Source organism: Aulostomus chinensis, chromosome 2, assembly GCF_037954235.1.
Source record: "Aulostomus chinensis isolate RoL2024-O1b breed Wild chromosome 2, RoL_Achi_v1.0, whole genome shotgun sequence".
Classification (NCBI taxonomy): Eukaryota; Metazoa; Chordata; class Actinopteri; order Syngnathiformes; family Aulostomidae; genus Aulostomus; species Aulostomus chinensis.
The window spans coordinates 5,608,099-5,626,745 of NC_141321.1; the positions used below are offsets into that span (position 1 = coordinate 5,608,099).

Below are 18,647 nucleotides of genomic sequence, written 5' to 3' on the forward strand. Positions count from 1 at the left end.
ACTCTAGCTGTCACTTCAGCCTTCAGTCAACCAAACCGAGCACCGCTGAGACCCAGAATGACCTTTAGCAGAAAGGCCACAAATCCATTTGTGACTCGACTTGCCGCGACAGCAACAACAAAATATGAGCCTCCGCCCGACCTGACATCACACAGACTCATCTTCACTCCCACACTGTTAATGTTGTCCATATTTTCCCAATCAATGGATGAGGAATGATGGCATTGGAAATCTTTGTGGTATTGAACGCACCATCTGCTGGATCATATGGTGACCAGACAACGGTGTCAGAGGAAGACTGGCAGAGACCTGCTGGGAGGAAGCTGCCATGCTCCCTTCTGAAGAGACACGAGGACCAAAGTTGGCCCAAAACACTCGTCCCCTCACAGCAGGACTGATGACAGGACACGAGTCACCGGGGATTAAAGAGGGTCCCAGAAATGTGGAACTGTGTGGCTTTATTGAGAATTAGTTGGCAGATGATTGGAGGGACTGAGAGTAGAGCCGCTGCTCCTCCATGTGAGAGGAGTCAGCTGAGGTGGTCCGGGCATGTCGGACCAGGACGAGGCCTCGGGGCCGACCCAGCACACGCTGGAGGGTTTATATCTCTGGGCTGGCCTGGGAATGCCTCAGGATTCCCCTGAAGAGCTGGTGGACTTGGCTGGGAGAGGACTGCTGCCCCCACGACCCGGACCAACCGGATAAGAGGAGGAGGAGGAGGAAGCTGGCAGATGCACAAAAAAATAACCAAAGTCTAACTTGAATAGAAAAAAATAAAACAAAAAAACAAATTAGAAAATACAAGCTTAAAAACCTAATACGCAGAAGTAAAGTATTATTGGATTCAATTTTACGGAATTTCAAGTCATTTTTTAATCTTTTCTTTTTTCATTATTACAAAGTTCTGCACAAAAAATGCAGTGGTTATTAATGTATTTATATTTGCAGATTTTCTATATTATTTACAATATAAAACCACATCAGATGGGATTTCAATGAAATTCCTGTATTATGTATTTGCATATTTTATGAGCAGCGGGCCTCCATCGGCTCCTCCCTCACTCTGCCTGTCACTCCGTATGAAGTCAACCACTGGAGGGGGAGGAGGGGTAAACACTTCCAGACCCCCTGCCACTTCCCGCAGAAACAGGAAGAAGCAGTCACAGTCCTCTCCAAAATAAAGGCAGTAGACGAACATACAACAATCAGCGGTGTGCACCTGCTGATGAGGGTTTTATTGGCCACCTCCCCACGACTGAATCAGTGATGCATGGAGGGTGTCGGGGGGGGGGGGGCAGTTGGGACTGAGCTTGTGTTTTACTTCTGGTGGTGTTGGTCACAGACATGTAATGATGTCACCGTGTCCCAGGTGCACCCACCTGCATATGCACGGTCAGCAGAAACAGCACCCTCATTCCAGCACTGGAAACTTGCTGTTCAGAGGGTGACGCGAGTTCCTGTCAGGGTTCCAGCCTCAGGCTCAGTTTTCTGCGTCATTAACAAGACAACCTTCAGATTGTACCAACAAGACAGGAACGGTGTCAGTTCCAAGTACGAAGGAAAACTGGAGTGTAAAAATGAGGCTGTCTTCAGTCATCGGCCCTTGATGTCAATCATCCCTCCATCCATCCATCCATCCTCCATCATCCATCCCTCCATCCATCCATCCATCCTCCATCATCCATCCCTCCATCCATCCATCCATCCCTCCATCCCTCCCTCCCTCCATCATCCATTCCTCCCTCCCTCCATCATCCCTCCCTCCCTGTCCTCCCTCTCCTCCTGTTCAGGGTGGTGGGGGTGGAGCCTATCCCAGCAGCCTTCCCCCTGGACAGGTCACCAGTCCATGGCAGGGCCAACACATAGAGACAGACAACCATTGGCTCTCCCAGCCACGCCTACGGTCAATTTAGAGTCTGGATTAACCTGGTCCCTCTTGATGTCTTTGGACTGTGGAGGAAGCTGGAGTACCAGAGAGAACCCAGCAGGAACAGGGAGAACATGGAGACTCACACAGAAAGACCCCGTGCTGCAGCCGGGGCTCCACCCACAACCTTCTTGATGGGGGCCACAGGGAGGACCTCTGCTCCACCGGGCCGCCTCGATATCAATCATTAATCCAATCAGTCTTATTTAGATTAAGGTTAATCATCTGATTATCAGCATCCATGTCAAGTTTTCCTTCAGGGAGTGAAAATATAAAAAGCTGAGGACCATCAACATTTTGAAAGTCTGACTAGTTCATGTTAGCCAGTTGGTTTGTGCGCTCGGTGAGTCAACCTAGCTAACAGTAGCACACAGGCTGGGCTAGCTAACGGGACCCATGTTTGTGCCTGGGTTTAAAGGTCAAAAGTCCCTTCTTAGCAAGTCTTGTTCTACTTTGTAAACCAACAAGACGAGCGTTGGAATTCCTCACCTCAAACTCATGTATTACTGCAGGTGCTGCTGTCGCACCTCTGGCTGGCGCTGGCGTCAAGCCGCTGGCGTCAAGCCATCCACCGGATGGTCGTCAGCAGTTGTACCATCAGTTGATGACCTTGGGAGGTTCCTTGAGCAAATGTCTTTTTCTTGAGATGAGGATTTAGTTGAACTTTGAAATGTTTTCAGTTTTCTGACATTTTAGGGAACAAAATGTCTTTTGATAAAACGAAAACTGACGGATTGCTGATAATAATTGCTGGCTGCAGTTGGACACCTGAGCACAAGGTGACAGGTGCAGAGAAGGTCAAAGGTTGAGGAGAGCACAGCACACGCCACGGGACACCATCTGGACAGGAAGCTGAGGATCATTAGTGAGGCAGTTGGCAGGTTTTTGCCACAGAACTGACAGAACCAGAGGCCACCTGACCACGACCTGAATTTCTGCCACTCAGCCATTTCTGACCCCCCACAGCCCCACCGTCGTGTGAGAGTGACATGTCTAAAACCTGATTCATGTTGACTCTCACCTATGAAATGCAATCTGTCAAAGACCACTAGAGGGAGCACACTGCAGAAACTGCGTCCGTGCAACACCACTTTTAGCTTGCTAAAAGTTAGCAAGTTAGCTGGGCTAAAGTTAGCTGCTTAAGCGTCATGTAAAAGTACTCTCAATAAATACAGTAAAACACAACTTAGTTTAAAACTGGAGGTTAAATTATGCAGAAGAGAGTGAGCAGAGTCAGATCAGCCCACCTGATCAGGTTTTGGCAATAATCTGCGGTTGTGCCACTGTAGGACCGCTTCTCCTTCTGTCTGCGTCTATTCGATAGTCAAGTTTATGGACATGAGTGCGACATGATTTGGATGATTTACTGATATCCTCTGTATTGATTGTTTTCTTTATGCGTGATGGGCGGTACAAATACTCATATGTAAGAAATGTAGAGGTTTTTTGCTTTGTTTTTCAAAAGCAATTCAAACATGTATTTTCTGCTCTGGATGCCTTTAATCCACGAGAGTTTACAAAGAAAGGGTGGCTGTTACATGAAGTCCAGCTGTGATTTATGGAACCTTCGACCAGACTCAGCAATGCTCGTGTTTCGGATGCGCAGCGTTGTCTGTGTACTGCATGTGTACAGCAGTGGTGTTCATAGTCACACTTTGACAACGCCAGTGAACATAAAGGGGAAGTGTGGGGCAGTGAAGCTGCAACAACGCACTTCTTTTTGCGTTCTTTGTGTGAGTACTTCCTCTCAGGAGGTGTGTGACTTCTTAGTTTGAAGTAAGTACATCTGATTTTGTTGGTGTACTTTGGCTGCAGCAAACCTGTCAATACACCAGATTGTAATTTATGTGGATATCATTTAAAAATGGTTCATGATAAATATCCAGTTGAGAGTGGAGTTAATTTAATGAACGCCAGTGTGAGAAAAGACACACCAACACCAACAACAGGGCTCGACTCGAGTAAAGTATAACAGATTCATGTGGGTCAAAAAAAATGACAGAGGCACCGTGTGTGTGTGTGTGTGTGAGTGTGTGCATGTGTGTGTGTGTGAGTGAGCGTGTGTGTATATGTGTATTTGTGTGTGTGTGTGAGTGTGTGCGTGTATATGTGTGTTAGAGGGAGGAGGAGAGACAGGAAAGAGGAACATCACTATTCATGTATTTATTGAGGAGTTTCTTGTTTTGCTTCATCAACAATGAAAACACGGAGTGGAATGATTGGTTGGTCTATGTCGTCTCCTCCCACACCTGTGGGCAGGGCCAGAGCCCAGCAGCACCAGTAGCAGCACCAGTAGCAGCACCAGTAGCAGCACCAGTAGCAGCACCCAGTCACTTCAACCTTTACCGGCTACAGCCTGATCATCGTCATGTAGTAACTCATGACATAAGACTCCAAACCACATGTATGTGCTGTAGGCCAGAGAGGTCAAGAGAGGCAAGGCAGAGCCAAATCAGCACACCTGTTCTTAGTCGCTGCAGTCCCTCAAGTATTTCTGCATATTGTTGTTCTACAGTAGTGCCAATACACACACACACACACACACACACACACACACACACACACACACACACACACACACACACACACACACACACACACACACACACAGAAGTCAAACTGACTACCTGTGGTTAATCATCCTCTAGTGAGTGTGGAGAGGTAGTTTGATCCTGCAGCTCTTCCTGACTGTCTAACCTTGATCAGCCTGGAGGGGTCAGTAGTGAGTCCTGTCACTGTGGTGGTGTAACCATCAAAACAGTTTAGCTAAAGTTTTACAGACGCATCTTTCAAAGTGAAAGCTTATAGAAAAAAAGTCTTTTAAGGCTGCAGTGCGTCATGTGACATATGGGGAGGGACCATAAAGTAACAAAAGCATATTCACTGGGCGCAAAATTAGTCCTGAGTGCAGGATGAGTCAGCAAACGTTTCGATACAGAAAGAGGGATTTGCCCTTGCATTTGCAGACCAGGGTGGTGGTTCCCCTTTAAGAAGGGGGACCGTAGGGTCTGTTCATGATATCGTGGGATCACAGTCCTCAGCCTCCTCGGACAGTCGAACCTCGGATCCAGGAGGAGCAGTGTGGCTTTGGTCCTGGTTGCGGAATTGTGGACCAGCTCTACACTCTCGGGCAGGGTTCTTGAGGGTGCGTGGGAGTTTGCCCAACCAGTCCACATGTGTTTGGTGGACTTGAAGAAGGCATTCGACCATGTCCCTCGAGGAATGCTGTGGGGGGTGCTCCAGGAGTATGGGGTATCGAACAGCCTGATTCGGGCAGTTCCCTCCCGGGATGATCAGTGCCAGAGTTTGGTCTACGTTGCAGGCAGTAAGTTGGACTGGTTTCCAGTGAGGGTTGGACTCTGCCAGGGCAGCCATTTGTCACCGATTCTGTTCACAGCTTTTATGAAAAGAATCTCTAGGTGCAGCCGGGGCACTTTCTGGTTTTGTGCCAAGTGTGAGGATAAGCTGGGATGAGAATCAGCACCTGCAAGTCCGAGTCCATGGTTCTTGCCCGGGTGGAGTGCCATCCCTGGGTGGGGGATGAGACCCTGCCCCAGGTGGAGGAGTTCAAGTGTTTGAGAGAGGGAAAGATGGATCATGATATCGACAGGTGGATTGGTGCGGCATCCACAGTGATGCGGACTCTGCATGGGTCGTAAAGAGGGAGCTGAGCCTAAGGAAAAGCTCTTTATTTACCAGTCCATCTACGTTCCTACCCTCACCTGTGGTCATGAGCTTTAGGTAATGACCGACAGGACGAGATCGCAGGTACAAGCGGCCGGAATGAGTTTCCTGTGGAGGATGGCTGGGCTCTCCCTTAGAGACAGGGTGAGAAGCACCGCCATCCAGGAAGAGCTTTGAGTAGAGCTGCTGCTCCTTCATGTCGAGAGGAGTCAGATGAGGTGGTTCAGGCATCTGGTCAGGATGCCTCCAAGACGCCTCCCTGGGTAGGTGTTCAGGGCATGTCCAGACGGTAGGAGGCCTTGGGGAGGGCCCAGGACACGCCGGAGAGACCATGTCTCTCAGCTGGCCTGGGAACACTCTGGATCCTCCATGAGGAGCTGGACAAAGTAGCCAGGGAGAGGGAAGTCTCTGTATCTCTGCTTAGGCTGCTGCCCCCGCGACCGGACCCCGGATAAGAGGAAGAAAATGGATGGCTGGAGCTCAATTAGCTTCCAGCTAAATGGACGTGGCTGGCTCCATCTGCACTCTGGAGTCGCAGCGCAGCAGGAGGGGAAAGAACATCTTAGTGAGCTGGAGACACCCGTTTTTGAGTATTTGAAGGGCTAAAAATAAAACAACAGAAAGTACACCTTTTGAGACCTCCCTCAGCTTTAGATGACTAGTTCAATCATTTTGGCCCAAGTAACACTCAGCGGAGAAATTCTAAAGATAAACCTAAACCCCAAAGCCGGACAAACTGACGCATATTAAAATAAACAACATGGATAGAGTTGATTTTCGTGGAGATTTTATTCTTGTTTTGGTCAGTATTTTCAGTCCACACTGTGATAATAATTCGCAACCAAATGTTTATTTGTAAAATACCACAGTGTCATTTACAGGTTGGTAATGAACAGCGACAGCAACCAAAGAAGACATCAAACAGAACAACAGAACAGAACTTGGCTGGGGAGACGGACGAGGAAGGACGGCGTCTAGGTGAGGATGTCGTGGGCTTGCTGCTCCACCAGCATGGCCATGTTCTTAACGTCACCACACCAGAAGTCCAAACGCTCCTTCATGCCTTTGATCTGAAACAGAGAGGAGAGGCGCCTTCAGTGGACCGCTTATAAGAGTTTGCGTATCGAACTCCTCCTCTAAGGAGCCCAGGGCAGGGCACCGGGACCAGCTGAGGTGGTCCCTGTCTCAGTGCCTTGGTCTGGATGTAAAGCATCAAAGTTGAACTAATATCAGTGGGTGGACTGACCTGCTGCAGGTCCAGCACTCGGGGCTGCACCCAGGTCATCTGCACCTTCTGGTCCACCTCATCAATGTTGCCTTTGATCAGGCCCACAGACAGAGCCTTCATCACCAGCAGCTCCACCTGCACACGCGCCACCGTCACAGGTCACACTGCTGCACTGACTCAACAGATTCAAGACCAGCCAGCAGCGGATTTTTGTGATTACTGATGGACGCCAACAAACCAACAAACCTCATTAACAGGGATCTTGGCGCTCTGCGCGATCTCCGTGAAGGTCAGCTGCCGGTGGTTCGCAGGACGGGTGAAAGTCATCTGGAAGACAAGGGAGACGTCTGAAATGCTTGATTATTCTTTTAATTTCATAGCTGTGTCACATATTGAGGATAGAAATGTGACAAAGATTTGAAGCAAGTTTTAAGTTGTGTGTGCACTTGCATTCATTGTGTTAACCTGGCTGACCACGACGGAAGCGAGCTAACGTGTTCCTAGCTTGATTGAAGAGGTCAGCACCCCCAACATGTCAGTTTCCTCACATTTGTTCTTAACTGGTTGTTAACTTGTTGATTGGTGTGTCGGTTCACTCCTGCGCTAAGCGTGAAGGCACCCGTCGCATCATTTTGGTCCAAATGAACTGATTTTGCCCAGAAATGTCTGTGTGCTTCATGCTGGAAGGGGAACAAATGCAGTCAGACAGGATCTACTAAATATTTGTTGGGGGTCTCACCTCCATCACACAGAGCAGCTGGATCTTCTGCATTAGCTTAGCTTCATGGGCTGCCAGGTCCGGCTAAGATCAAGAGAGAAAACACGTTTACGTATTTACTTCTGCCACGGATGAGGAGTCAGCAAATGCCTACCAGTGACTTCCTGCAGTACTGAATTTACAACTGTTCTGCACTGTCTCCAGCTAGCCTGTCAACAACAGTCAAAACAGGACAGGTCAAGAGTGTAAATACCGCATAGCATACAGGAGACATGTTAGCTTAGCCTGAAAAGCTAGTGGAAGAACTGCTGCACTTCCTGTAAGAATTTCACAGAAGGCGGCTCTCCGAGCGGCACTTCTGCTTTTATATTGAAGGCAAAATCAACTGGAATGGATTTTCGAAGGGGAACTGCTCCAGGACCGTGCCTGACTGAACAATTACAAGACTACAGTTCCTCAGAAATGCAAGCAATCGATTCCTGACGCCATTCATCCCTGAGTCAAGCAGGACGGAGGTGCGTTTATGAGGTCAATGGAAGTCTGGTGAGAGTTTCCAACAGTCAGATGACCTTAAGTTACGTCAGGGTTCATACAAATTTACACCATTCAATTTCCATGACTTTTGCAAGCATGTGACCTCACCAGCTCTGAAACGTCTGTTTCGGAATTGTGAACATTGACAGAACTCACTTCACTGTTTAGCTGCGATTCGTGCCAAGCGTATTCAAATGCATCAGTATTCACCAAGACATTTCTCTCATTCGGGCTCCACTGAACCACATGTGCACCAACATGCAGTAAAAAATTCTGGTAGTCTGACGTTTCCAGGCCTTGAAATGACCATTTTCAAATTCCATGACCTTCTCAGGTTTTTTTTTACGATTTTCTGACCTGAAACGCTGGTTGCAGCGGAGCAAGTGGACATTTGTTACCTGTGACGGTATCTAACAGATGCTACAAATGAGGCACACAGAAGTAGAATTTACTCTGGAGAGAGTTGTGGTTCGGCCCAGGTCCGCGGTCCAGACCCTGAGGTTGACTCTTGAACTACAAATCGCTGTAACACTCCTGTGACCTCGCTGAACTTTTTTGCTGAGCAGTTACATGAATGATCACCTGTTGGCCCCACGCAGACTTGAAGCCCTGGAACTTCTCCACGTTCCCTCCATTGAAAGCGTACAGCGTGTCTATGAGCCACTGTTTGTCAGTGTTCCTCAGGGACTCCAACACGGGATGCATCAGCTGCAACAACACACAGGGTCAATGCCACCCTGACCAGCACCAGAGACAACCTGAAGAGGGATAAACCCACCAGCTCTCCAAAGTTGTACACTCCCTCTCCTAGAAGACCCGCCAGCCCCAGCGTGAACGCTCGTTCCTGCTTCTCAGTCTCTGCGAGGGCGACAACAACAATTAGTTTTCCTCTTACGGGGTCCTGGAGCTTGAACCGTTCCCGTCACGCCTTTGGTCACCTGGAAGGTCTTTGATGTCCACACATCCAAGGTATCGCAGAGCGTCCTTGTAGTAGGAGGCGTGGTTCCCGATGATGCGATAGTATTTGCTAGAGAGGTCATAAAATCTGCCGTGCACCGATGTCACGCCGGGCAAGTTATTCAGCATCTCCTCCACCTCTTCAATGAGTTTCTGGAGGCGAATCACAAGCACACACAAAGCCAGAGCCCTCAGCTGTGGGTCAAACCTCAGGGTTTCGCCATACATGAACGGCGTTTGAAGGATGGGTCGCACATTAGTGGCACTTGATATGCTGAAGGCAACTTTTCTGTGGGGATGCGACCCCATTGTGCTCTCCTCATGCAGATTCAAATAACTGAGAAAAACGATCTCACAGACTCCAGATCTGTTTGCTGTACAGCCTGGAGCTCACCAGCTCACTCCGAGCACGGCCGCAGCTCACAGTGACTGGGTCTTACCTGCTCACAAAGACTGTCTAGCAGTTTTACCATCCAAGTTTTTGTGATTTACTTTCAAGACATGAAAGCATCTGCGTATGAGCTGCTGGGGGAGCCCAGCCGCGCTCCAGGGTCCTAACACTGTTCACTTCATGAAATATTCTTGATTTGAGTCCAACGCCTTCAAATCGCCGTCAGGCTTTGCTTCCTGTTGGACGCACAGATCGCTCGGCTGGATTATTTCTGATCCTCAACCAACTTTAACATTTGGGAATTCTGAGTGGCGGCTAAACAATCAAAAAAATGTACGTTTGATTATTGCGGACTGATATTGCAATCGTAATACGACTCACAGTACGAGAAGGAATTCTTAGTCTCCTGCTGCTACTGACACTTATCTTGAAGAACATATTGAAATGACAGTGGTGGGAGCTTGGTCTACCACGCACAGGTGCTCTGCTCCAGGCTGCAGTCTCTCTGCAGCGCCTTCATACAGTCAGAATGAGAACAGACATTGATGGGTGCAATTATCTTCAGATGACTCAACATTTGTCCTCTACCCACACTGAGAACATGAAACAGGTTCTGAGACTGCCTGTTGATAGAAGACCTCAATAAACAAGGCAGAACAACACCAACCCTTGATGACCGCAGACGCACTCAAGAGGACTTGACAAGGGCGCAGATTTAAAGATGCTTATTCTTTCTAAACATGATTTCTGTTCCTACGAGGGGACATCAGCGGCAGACCACCCTGCTGCTGACTCGCTGCACAGCTGTTCAATCACGTGTGAGCGTTACCAGCAGCCTGATGCTCAGCGTACGTCCAACGCCTTAGGGTTGCATGAGCACTTGTTTAAAGGACACAGAGGAGGTGTGGGGAGCTCCCACCTTTGTAGCAGGAAGATCGTTGATCTCCAGTTTGAGGCTGCCGATCGACGTCTTGCAGAGAATCACTGCTTCCTCGCTGCTTTTCACCTGCAGAGACAGACGCATTAAAGTGTGACCAAAAACATTGTGCCAATCAAATTAAATCCTTGAACCTTTGTTTGGAGTCAACTTACTTTTTCCTTGGTCTTCTCAAGGAAAGTAATGGCATCTTTAGGATCTGGAAACATACATTTAAACAATCCAATTAAATACAAAGTCAATCTACAGAGATAAAGTCTCTACTGTATCAGCGTGTCCTGACCTGACATCTGTCGGGCAACATACAAAACAATCTCCACAAGAGACAGCGGGTTGATCCTATGAAGGGATGGGAATGATGAATTAGCTGCTGAATAAGCAAACAGAGCTGAACCAACAAGCCAAAGACGACTGAGTGTGTGGGAGCAGCTTCCACCTCACCTGTGTTCAAAGTCACTGAGGAAATTTTCATAAAGCTGTAAGAAGGAAACAAAGTTAAAATGCTGAACGATGAACGATCGAGCCAGAGACAATTCTGGACTGTGACCTCTACTTGCCTTTGGGATGTGAGATTATGTGCCATGATTGTCTCTTCATACGTGGTGTATATCTGCCAGATTAATCCCTGCACTAATACACATTCTACTGAAGGGTTTCCAGTAAGCCCCGTCGTATGGCGTCGTTCCACGCCCACACTGAATTTATCCATTTCAGCCCCACACAAACCGCTGATACAGAAAAATAACCCAACACAGTAAGTGACTTTTCACTGTATTAATCTGAACATGCCACATCAGATCAGTGTTAATCGAGTCAAAGGCTCAAATACAGACATAAGACAGTCCTTCATAGAAATGCATTTCACCTTAATATTAATAGAAATCAAACAAATAATTTCCAATGATATAAACAAGTGGAGTCTCCCACATGAGCTCTCTAGACACGGACATACAGTAACATACCAACAACACATGCTGCCTTCATAATGACACAGGACAATACTGCATGCACAGCTCAATACGTCACACTCCATGTTGTGTTTCAAGAGTATCACATAGGTGTACAGACCCCCCCCCTTGCAAGCAACAGCCCCGCGTGGGTGACAGTGCAGGTACCTGGATGAGGCCATCCCCTGTTTTGAAGCAAGGATCCTTCACAAAGTCTGTCAGCTTCAGGGTCAACTGATGCCACAATCTGTTGAAAGTAAAAGTACAACGTCAGGGACACTTGTCAGTAACTTTCTTTCCATCCAGGCCAGCAACCAACTGGAACACTTCCTTCTCAACAAGCCCACGTTACATTTTCTATGTCCGAGCTGCGAGACACAAACCGCGAAGGGCTCACACCCTTCAGCGTCTTTCTATACAGCAAATAATGCCCACCTGTACAGGTGTGATGACAAATGTGACAGAATTTTGCACCTCATGATGTGCTAACGCTAGCTGAACGCATGACTCAGCGAGCCTTCCCATTGAATAGGCTAGCTACCGACAGCTAGCACCTTAGCCGGGGGCTAGCGGGGCCGCTCACCTCTTGTTGTACAGGTCCTCCAGCGTGTGCCACTCCGTCGCCATCTCCGGCGTCGAGCTGTTGCTCTGCTGCTGTTTGAGGTACCCGGTAACATCTTTCATGGTGGCGACAGGCCCGAAAACTACTCTAATTCAGGGCTGGTAAGTGATGGTGAATCTTTTCTGCTAGCGTAGTGTGAAGCTCCTAGCTTGCCGTGTTGTGGATCTGCCGCGAAGAATTATGGGAAACCGACGCGCAGCCAATCGCACCGGATTGTAGACTCTCTGTCCCGGAATGGAGATTCGTACCCGTGTGATGTCTTCTGCTGGGTTTAATGGAGTTTAATATGTTTATCTTCGGTCATTCTGACACGGAGACCACAGAATACATTTATTCTCCAACAACTGAGCGAAAACAGAGTTTAATCAAACTGATCTGACTGTTGCCTGTCAGAATATAAAGGTTGGTCTGCAGATGGAGCACAACAACAACAACAGCAGCAATAACAACCACAATAACAACAATAACAACAACAGCAATAACAACCACAATAACAACAACAACAACAACAACAGCAATAACAACAACAACAACAGCAATAACAACCACAATAACAACAACAACAACAACAGCAATAACAACCACAATAACAACAATAACAACAACAGCAATAACAACCACAATAACAACAATAACAACAACAGCAATAACAACCACAATAACAACAACAACAACAGCAATAACAACCACAATAACAACAACAGCAATAACAACCACAATAACAACAATAACAACAACAACAGCAATAACAACCACAACAACAACAGCAGCAATAACAACCACAATAACAACAATAACAACAACAGCAATAACAACAACAACCACAATAACAACCACAATAACAACAATAACAACAACAGCAATAACAACAACAACCACAATAACAACAATAACAACAACAGCAATCACAACAACAACAACAGCAATAACAACAATAACACCAACAGCAATAACAACCACAATAACAACAACAACAGCAATAACAACCACAATAACAACAGCAGCAATAACAACCACAATAACAACAACAGCAATAACAACAACAACCACAATAACAACAATAACAACAACAGCAATAACAACCACAATAACAACAACAGCAATAACAACAGCAATAACAACAACAACCACAATAACAACAACAGCAATAACAACAACAACCACAATAACAACAACAGCAATAACAACAGCAATAACAACAACAACCACAATAACAACAATAACAACAACAGCAATAACAACAACCACAATAACAATAACAGCAATAACAACAGCAACCACAATAACAACAATAACAACAACAGCAATAACAACAACAACCACAATAACAATAACAGCAATAACAACCACAATAACAACAACCACAACCACAATAACAACAATAACAACAATAACAATAACAACATCAATAACAATAACAAAATAACAATAACAACAATAATAACAACAACAACAGCTATAACAACCACAATAACAACAATAATAACAACAGCAACAACAACCACAACAACAGCGATAACAACAGCAATGATAACAACAACAGCAACAACAGAATTTAGGAATAACAATGTGTTGATGGGGGAAAAATCATAAATTGACGTTGCTACAAAACCTTAACCAATATTTAATGAATATCTAGAAAAAAAAGCCCGAGGTACTACTGAATATAATTATGTGAAACTTTATATAATTATAGGAAATTTTCAGAAGAGCTCATGTGGCCATTAATCATTTCAACTCCAGACTGACCTCCTTCGTTCTTTACCGTCTTTGTCATTATTTTTGTTATTGGCTTTTTATTTCTGGGACTTGTACGTGCTACACCATTTATATACATATTTATGAATATACTGTATGTCTATGGTACTACACTGTGTATCAATTGCGCCTGTTGGATTTTATCGATGAAAAGTTTTCAATTTTAAAACAACAATTATTCCTCCATACCAGTTGATGGCGGTCATGCACCAAGTCTTTGTTTGAGAACCACCCACAAATGCCAAAGAAGGAGAAGGAGAAGGAGGAGACCGGACAGCTCATCGTCGGTGGAGGCTCGAGTTCATGAGACTCCAGCGGACATAATGCGCTGACGCCAGTGCTGCGGAACCCGGTCCAGTCCGGAGGAGTCCTGCACCGGGAGCCTGCAGCAGGCCGCTCCACATCTGCCATCATGGCCTCCGCCTTGTGCTCGCCTCTCAGACTCGCTCTCTTTTACAGTTTGTGTCCAGGGGCAAGCAGGAGAGTCTCTGCAGAGGGTCAGTGCGCCGACAGAGCTGACGTCATACCTCTAAAACGTTGATGTGCCATGAAAAACATGCCTTGTGTTTACAGGTCGGAGGAGTGTGTGTCAAGCGCCAGCGGCTCTCCTCAGGTACACACACACCTCTCTGGGTGAAGGGTCATGAATCATACCTCCATATTTGACATGCTCACATCGAAGCTGACTCAGATCAAGCAGTTGCGACTTATACATGCAGTACAGTACATCCACTCCACTGCTCAATAAGCCACACACACACACACACACGCACACAGTTTTAAACTGAAATTTACTCAGCCATTCGTTTAATGTCTGGAAGGATCTGCAGCCGTTTGCTCTTTACTGCGTTGAGGTGAGGCTGTAATGAAACACATCAGACGAGGCAGAAATCGTGCAGGAACAGTCTGGCGCAGGAGCGTGTGATGCTAAACACGCTATTATTCGACATTTTAATCCTCAGAGAATTGAAATGACATCAAGTCACTGGCAGCCACGAGGTGCCATCAGTCGGTCGCTGTTGTCATCATCTGGTCAACGCTCTCACCCAGACGCGCTCTCAGGTAGCAAGGCTTGGCGCCGCCCAGTGTAGTCAGTGTCCGCATTGAGGCTCAGTAGGTCTGGAGGTGTCTTCAAGAGCCAGGGCTCTGGTTGCTGCTGAATGTCGACCACTGCTCCTTCATTGCTGGTCTGCCTCGGTCCAGACAAACCAAGTCCTCCTGGTCCAATGGGACGCGAGGACTTTTCTCCCGTGGCGGTGCAGCTGGTGAGCAGCAGACCCTGGAGAGCATCGCCAAGAAGATCCGGGAGCAGCAGTTCAGGAAGGTGGTTGTGATGGCGGGTGCCGGCATCAGCACTCCGAGTGGCATCCCAGATTTCAGGTTCCCTTTGCTAGTATTCTAGAATGTACTGTGTTTACATGTACAAGTGTATTCTAGAGCGTTTGTGTCTGCCAGGTCCCCAGGCAGCGGTCTCTATGACAACCTGCAGCAGTATAACCTGCCCTACGCTGAGGCCATATTTGAAATCGGCTTCTTCCACCACAAGCCGGAGCCGTTCTTTGCCCTGGCCAAAGAGCTGTACCCAGGAAATTACCGGCCTAATCTGACGCACTACTTTGTGCGTCTGCTGCATGAGAAGGCTCAGCTTCTCAGGATGTACACGCAGAACATCGACGGCTTGGAACGACGTATGTTTTCATGTCTTCGGTTCTTGCGAATGCGCCACACTCTGCAGCTGTTGCTTTAACCCAGCATGCTCATTTAGTGGCAGGCATTCCTCCTGAGATGCTGGTGGAGGCCCACGGCACGTTCGCCACGGCAACCTGCACTGTGTGCCGGAGAAATTATGAGGGAGAGGACCTGCGGGTGAGATGTCATCAAGACTTTTATTTTAAAACTCTGTTGATGATTCAAGTCGGGGTGAAGATGACAACATTCTTTTATGTGTTTGTTTTTAATTTTATCCTCAGAATGAAGGATGACTTGATGTGTGTTTCCTGTGTGTCATTAGCCGGACGTGATGAGAGGGAAGATCCCCAAGTGTCCCACCTGTAAGGGCGTGGTCAAGCCCGACATCGTCTTTTTCGGGGAGGAGCTCCCTCTGAACTTCTTCAAGTACCTCACTGATTTCCCTCTGGCAGACCTCCTCATCATCATGGGCACATCACTGGAGGTGAGCACTTCCTCCAAACCTCAAGAGGAGACTACGCTGCGTCTTCGCCATTCTTATGATGTTGAGTAAGCAGTCAGGCTGGGAGACGACATGAAGTTTCAAGCTTGGTGGGCTGAGAACCAAGGAAAGTGAATCTGCACTGTGCTTGATTCTCATGAGCCGTATGGATTTGCTGCCAGAATGCAATCAACAGCCATATAAAGGAAGCTGAGTCAAGCCATGTATGCAGTATCTATGATGTAGTACAGCTGCCAGGCCTCTGGGTGGCATTGAAAACAAGCTAGCGTCTTGTACTCTTCACTCCAGACCAATAGGGGGCAGCATGTTACCTGATGGCTGAGTTCAAACATCTGCAGGGAGCTCCCAGTTGACGTTGAAGAATTAAAGAATGCTGTGGAATGATATATTTTTGTCAGCTAACCAGTTAGCATCAGCACGGGGTCCCTCGCCCACAAGCCAGTGACATCATCATTTCTGATTTGGGTCCGTTGCTGAAAATCAGTTCTGTAGCAAACAAAAGTTTATGAGACTCACATTGTTTAAATGTATCAAATTGAGTTCACAAAGGAATGCATTTCTCATCTTTTGGAGGATTAACCCAATCTGCAGAAGAACGCTACTGTTGCTACGGACGACACTACAGCTCCACACCTCTGCTGTGTTTGGCGTGGTAATGTTAGACGTCTCGTTATACCGCCGCGGTGTTCGAGCCACTCCTCCATCAAACTCCGAGATACAAAAGCTTTATTTTAAGAAAAGGAAGGGCGCTGTCGAGGTGGATCTGAGCCCCTGTCAGTGGTGACGTGGGAGTTGGAACATCAGTTGGCAAGGCAGTTTTCTTTGTAGCCTGTTTTCCCCTCCAGTTTGTCTCCAGGCTTCATGGCATCATAGCAACATCCTCTGCCCTCAGAGCCTCACATCGACTGAGGAGAAACTCCATAGAAAACCTTTAACAGGGAAAAATGGGAGAAACCTCAGGGTGAGGAGGGGAGGAGGATCCCTCACCAGGAGGGACAGACGTGCAGGAGATGTTGGTACAGACAAGAAAAGAGTTTACAACACAGAATGGAGGAAACATGGAAATGTTAAGAACACAAGTTGGTAGTTGCACTGATGTCATTGCTGTATTTGTACAAAGTGCAGCAGGAAATAAACTGCAAACATTCCTGTGTCTGGAAGAAAACCCTTCTCTGAAATAAGAAAATATAAAGAAATACGTGGTTCCTTGAAGTGTCAAATAGACATGCCTACGCTGTTCCCTCTGTGTCCTGCAGGTGGAGCCCTTTGCCAGCCTGGCTGGAGCTGTGCGGGGCTCCGTTCCCCGGCTGCTTATCAACAGGGACTTGGTGGGTCCGTTTGCATGGGGAACCTGCCGGCCTCAAGACGTGGTGCAGTTGGGTGATGTGGTCAGTGGCGTGGGAACTTTAGCCAGCGCCCTGGGTTGGACTCAGGAGCTTGAAGCTCTGATGGCGGCAGCTTCTGAGAAGTCAGGAAGTCACAGAAGTGAAGACAAATGAAACCAGACGGTCGTCATGAGATCCAAACGAGAGAAAAGACGATATGTGTAGGTGGCGAAGCTCTCAGCAGTGAAATCACGCACCCAGCACCTCAGACGGAACTCCAGAGCCAAACACCCGCAACACACTGAAGCGGCCACGCCCCCTCCTCGCTGTTGATCACCTGTCACTCCTGAAAACATCAAATAATGAGAACTAACGAGCAGCGTTGAAAGATTTACAGGATTTATTCTCAGAACGCCACCTGATCTCCAGGAGATGTGTGTGTCCCCACCGACCTCATCCACACTCAGAGAACCCAGACGTGCTCACACTCTGCTTCATTAGTGGCAGGTGTGTGTGTGTGTGAGAGAGAGAGAGAGATGCGAGGAGAGTTAATGAGGCCTGCGGGGGGGGGGGGGCTGAACCCTCAAACAACAGCACAGACCAAATCCAACTGCTTCCACTAAGAGTCAACAAACTTAAGATCATCAGGCTTTTTCCAGTGTTTTCAGAGTTTTAACCATCAGGGGGTGCTAAATGAGTGTGCTGAGGGTTCCTGCTGCAGCTATTGTTAGTGGTGTGTGTGTGTGTGTGTGTGTTCTTGCTGTTTTAATTATTTGTCATTAAAGCAGAGTCCAGGAATGTTGCAGGAAAATTTGTGAGCTTTGTGCATCTTAATTTTTAGGGAAAATTCCATCAAACAGGTAAAGAAGCTCAAACAGAAGCAGGAGCTGCAGCAGCGACTGCTGGTCCTCTCGTTCACGATGAAAGACAACAGAAGCACAGGGACTTCTACCTGCTCAGTCCTGTGCTGTCATGTCAAACTGTCCACTGGGAAAAAGGTCTGTTGTGTTTTCCAACAAGAGGCCAAACTAATGATGACAGACGGGAACAGAGGCAGCGGGGCGAGGCTCAGAAGAACTGACCTTTGGATAAATAAATGCCAGGCTTGTTTCCTGGATTTGGTCCTTGTCCTTTGCTGCAGTCAGTCTGCATCAAGCGTCTGCGTTGTGTTGCTAGACTCAATGAGCTCACATGAACGCTGGTGAACTGGTCACTTGGTGCAGAGACGGATCACATCCTGGTTCGTGTCTGCTTCGTATGGTCATGACAGACCTGCATACGGCCTGGAGTCTGACAGGAGCAGTTTCAAGGCCTGGAAAAGGGATTGAAAGCCAGAAAATTTGAGAGTAGTCCTGGAAATGTGGCTCAGAATCACCTTAACTTCCAAGTATACAGGTCGATACATGTTTGTGTTCCCTCCAACCAAGT

At 47.3% G+C, this 18,647-nt stretch overlaps 2 protein-coding genes across 2 annotated transcripts; one reads left to right on the forward strand and one right to left on the reverse strand.

Moving 5' to 3' along the window:
• Nucleotides 1–6,386: 6,386 nt before the first annotated feature.
• On the reverse strand, nucleotides 6,387–12,139 carry psmd13 (proteasome 26S subunit, non-ATPase 13). Its single transcript, XM_086193270.1, has 13 exons — nucleotides 11,907–12,139; nucleotides 11,492–11,570; nucleotides 10,818–10,852; nucleotides 10,660–10,715; nucleotides 10,532–10,575; nucleotides 10,359–10,445; nucleotides 9,030–9,201; nucleotides 8,870–8,949; nucleotides 8,674–8,799; nucleotides 7,579–7,641; nucleotides 7,086–7,166; nucleotides 6,858–6,974; nucleotides 6,387–6,681 (listed from the first exon to the last, which is right to left on the reverse strand). Exons 1-13 carry the CDS (start codon nucleotides 12,005–12,007, stop codon nucleotides 6,586–6,588), a joined length of 1,137 nt encoding a protein of 378 aa, XP_086049396.1. The 5' UTR covers nucleotides 12,008–12,139; the 3' UTR covers nucleotides 6,387–6,585.
• A 1,793-nt stretch (nucleotides 12,140–13,932) lies between these two features.
• On the forward strand, nucleotides 13,933–18,301 carry sirt3 (sirtuin 3). Its single transcript, XM_086224098.1, has 7 exons — nucleotides 13,933–14,200; nucleotides 14,277–14,316; nucleotides 14,907–15,083; nucleotides 15,159–15,391; nucleotides 15,469–15,569; nucleotides 15,715–15,876; nucleotides 17,151–18,301. Exons 1-7 carry the CDS (start codon nucleotides 14,116–14,118, stop codon nucleotides 17,391–17,393), a joined length of 1,041 nt encoding a protein of 346 aa, XP_086080224.1. The 5' UTR covers nucleotides 13,933–14,115; the 3' UTR covers nucleotides 17,394–18,301.
• Nucleotides 18,302–18,647: the final 346 nt, after the last annotated feature.

What these genes read in the sequence shown, in the direction of transcription:
- psmd13 (XM_086193270.1), bottom strand. Translation starts at nt 12,007, where the DNA reads ATGAAAGATGTTACCGGGTACCTCAAACAGCAGCAGAGCAACAGCTCG. An exon ending in CTCAGTGACTTTGAACACAG is followed by an intron (nt 10,716 to 10,817) that starts GTGAGGTGGAAG and finishes ATCCCTTCATAG; the next exon opens with GATCAACCCGCTGTCTCTTG. An exon ending in CCAAGATCCCTGTTAATGAG is followed by an intron (nt 6,975 to 7,085) that starts GTTTGTTGGTTT and finishes GCGCGTGTGCAG; the next exon opens with GTGGAGCTGCTGGTGATGAA.
- sirt3 (XM_086224098.1), top strand. Translation starts at nt 14,116, where the DNA reads ATGGCCTCCGCCTTGTGCTCGCCTCTCAGACTCGCTCTCTTTTACAGT. An exon ending in GCGCCAGCGGCTCTCCTCAG is followed by an intron (nt 14,317 to 14,906) that starts GTACACACACAC and finishes GCCTCGGTCCAG; the next exon opens with ACAAACCAAGTCCTCCTGGT. An exon ending in ATGAGGGAGAGGACCTGCGG is followed by an intron (nt 15,570 to 15,714) that starts GTGAGATGTCAT and finishes GTGTGTCATTAG; the next exon opens with CCGGACGTGATGAGAGGGAA.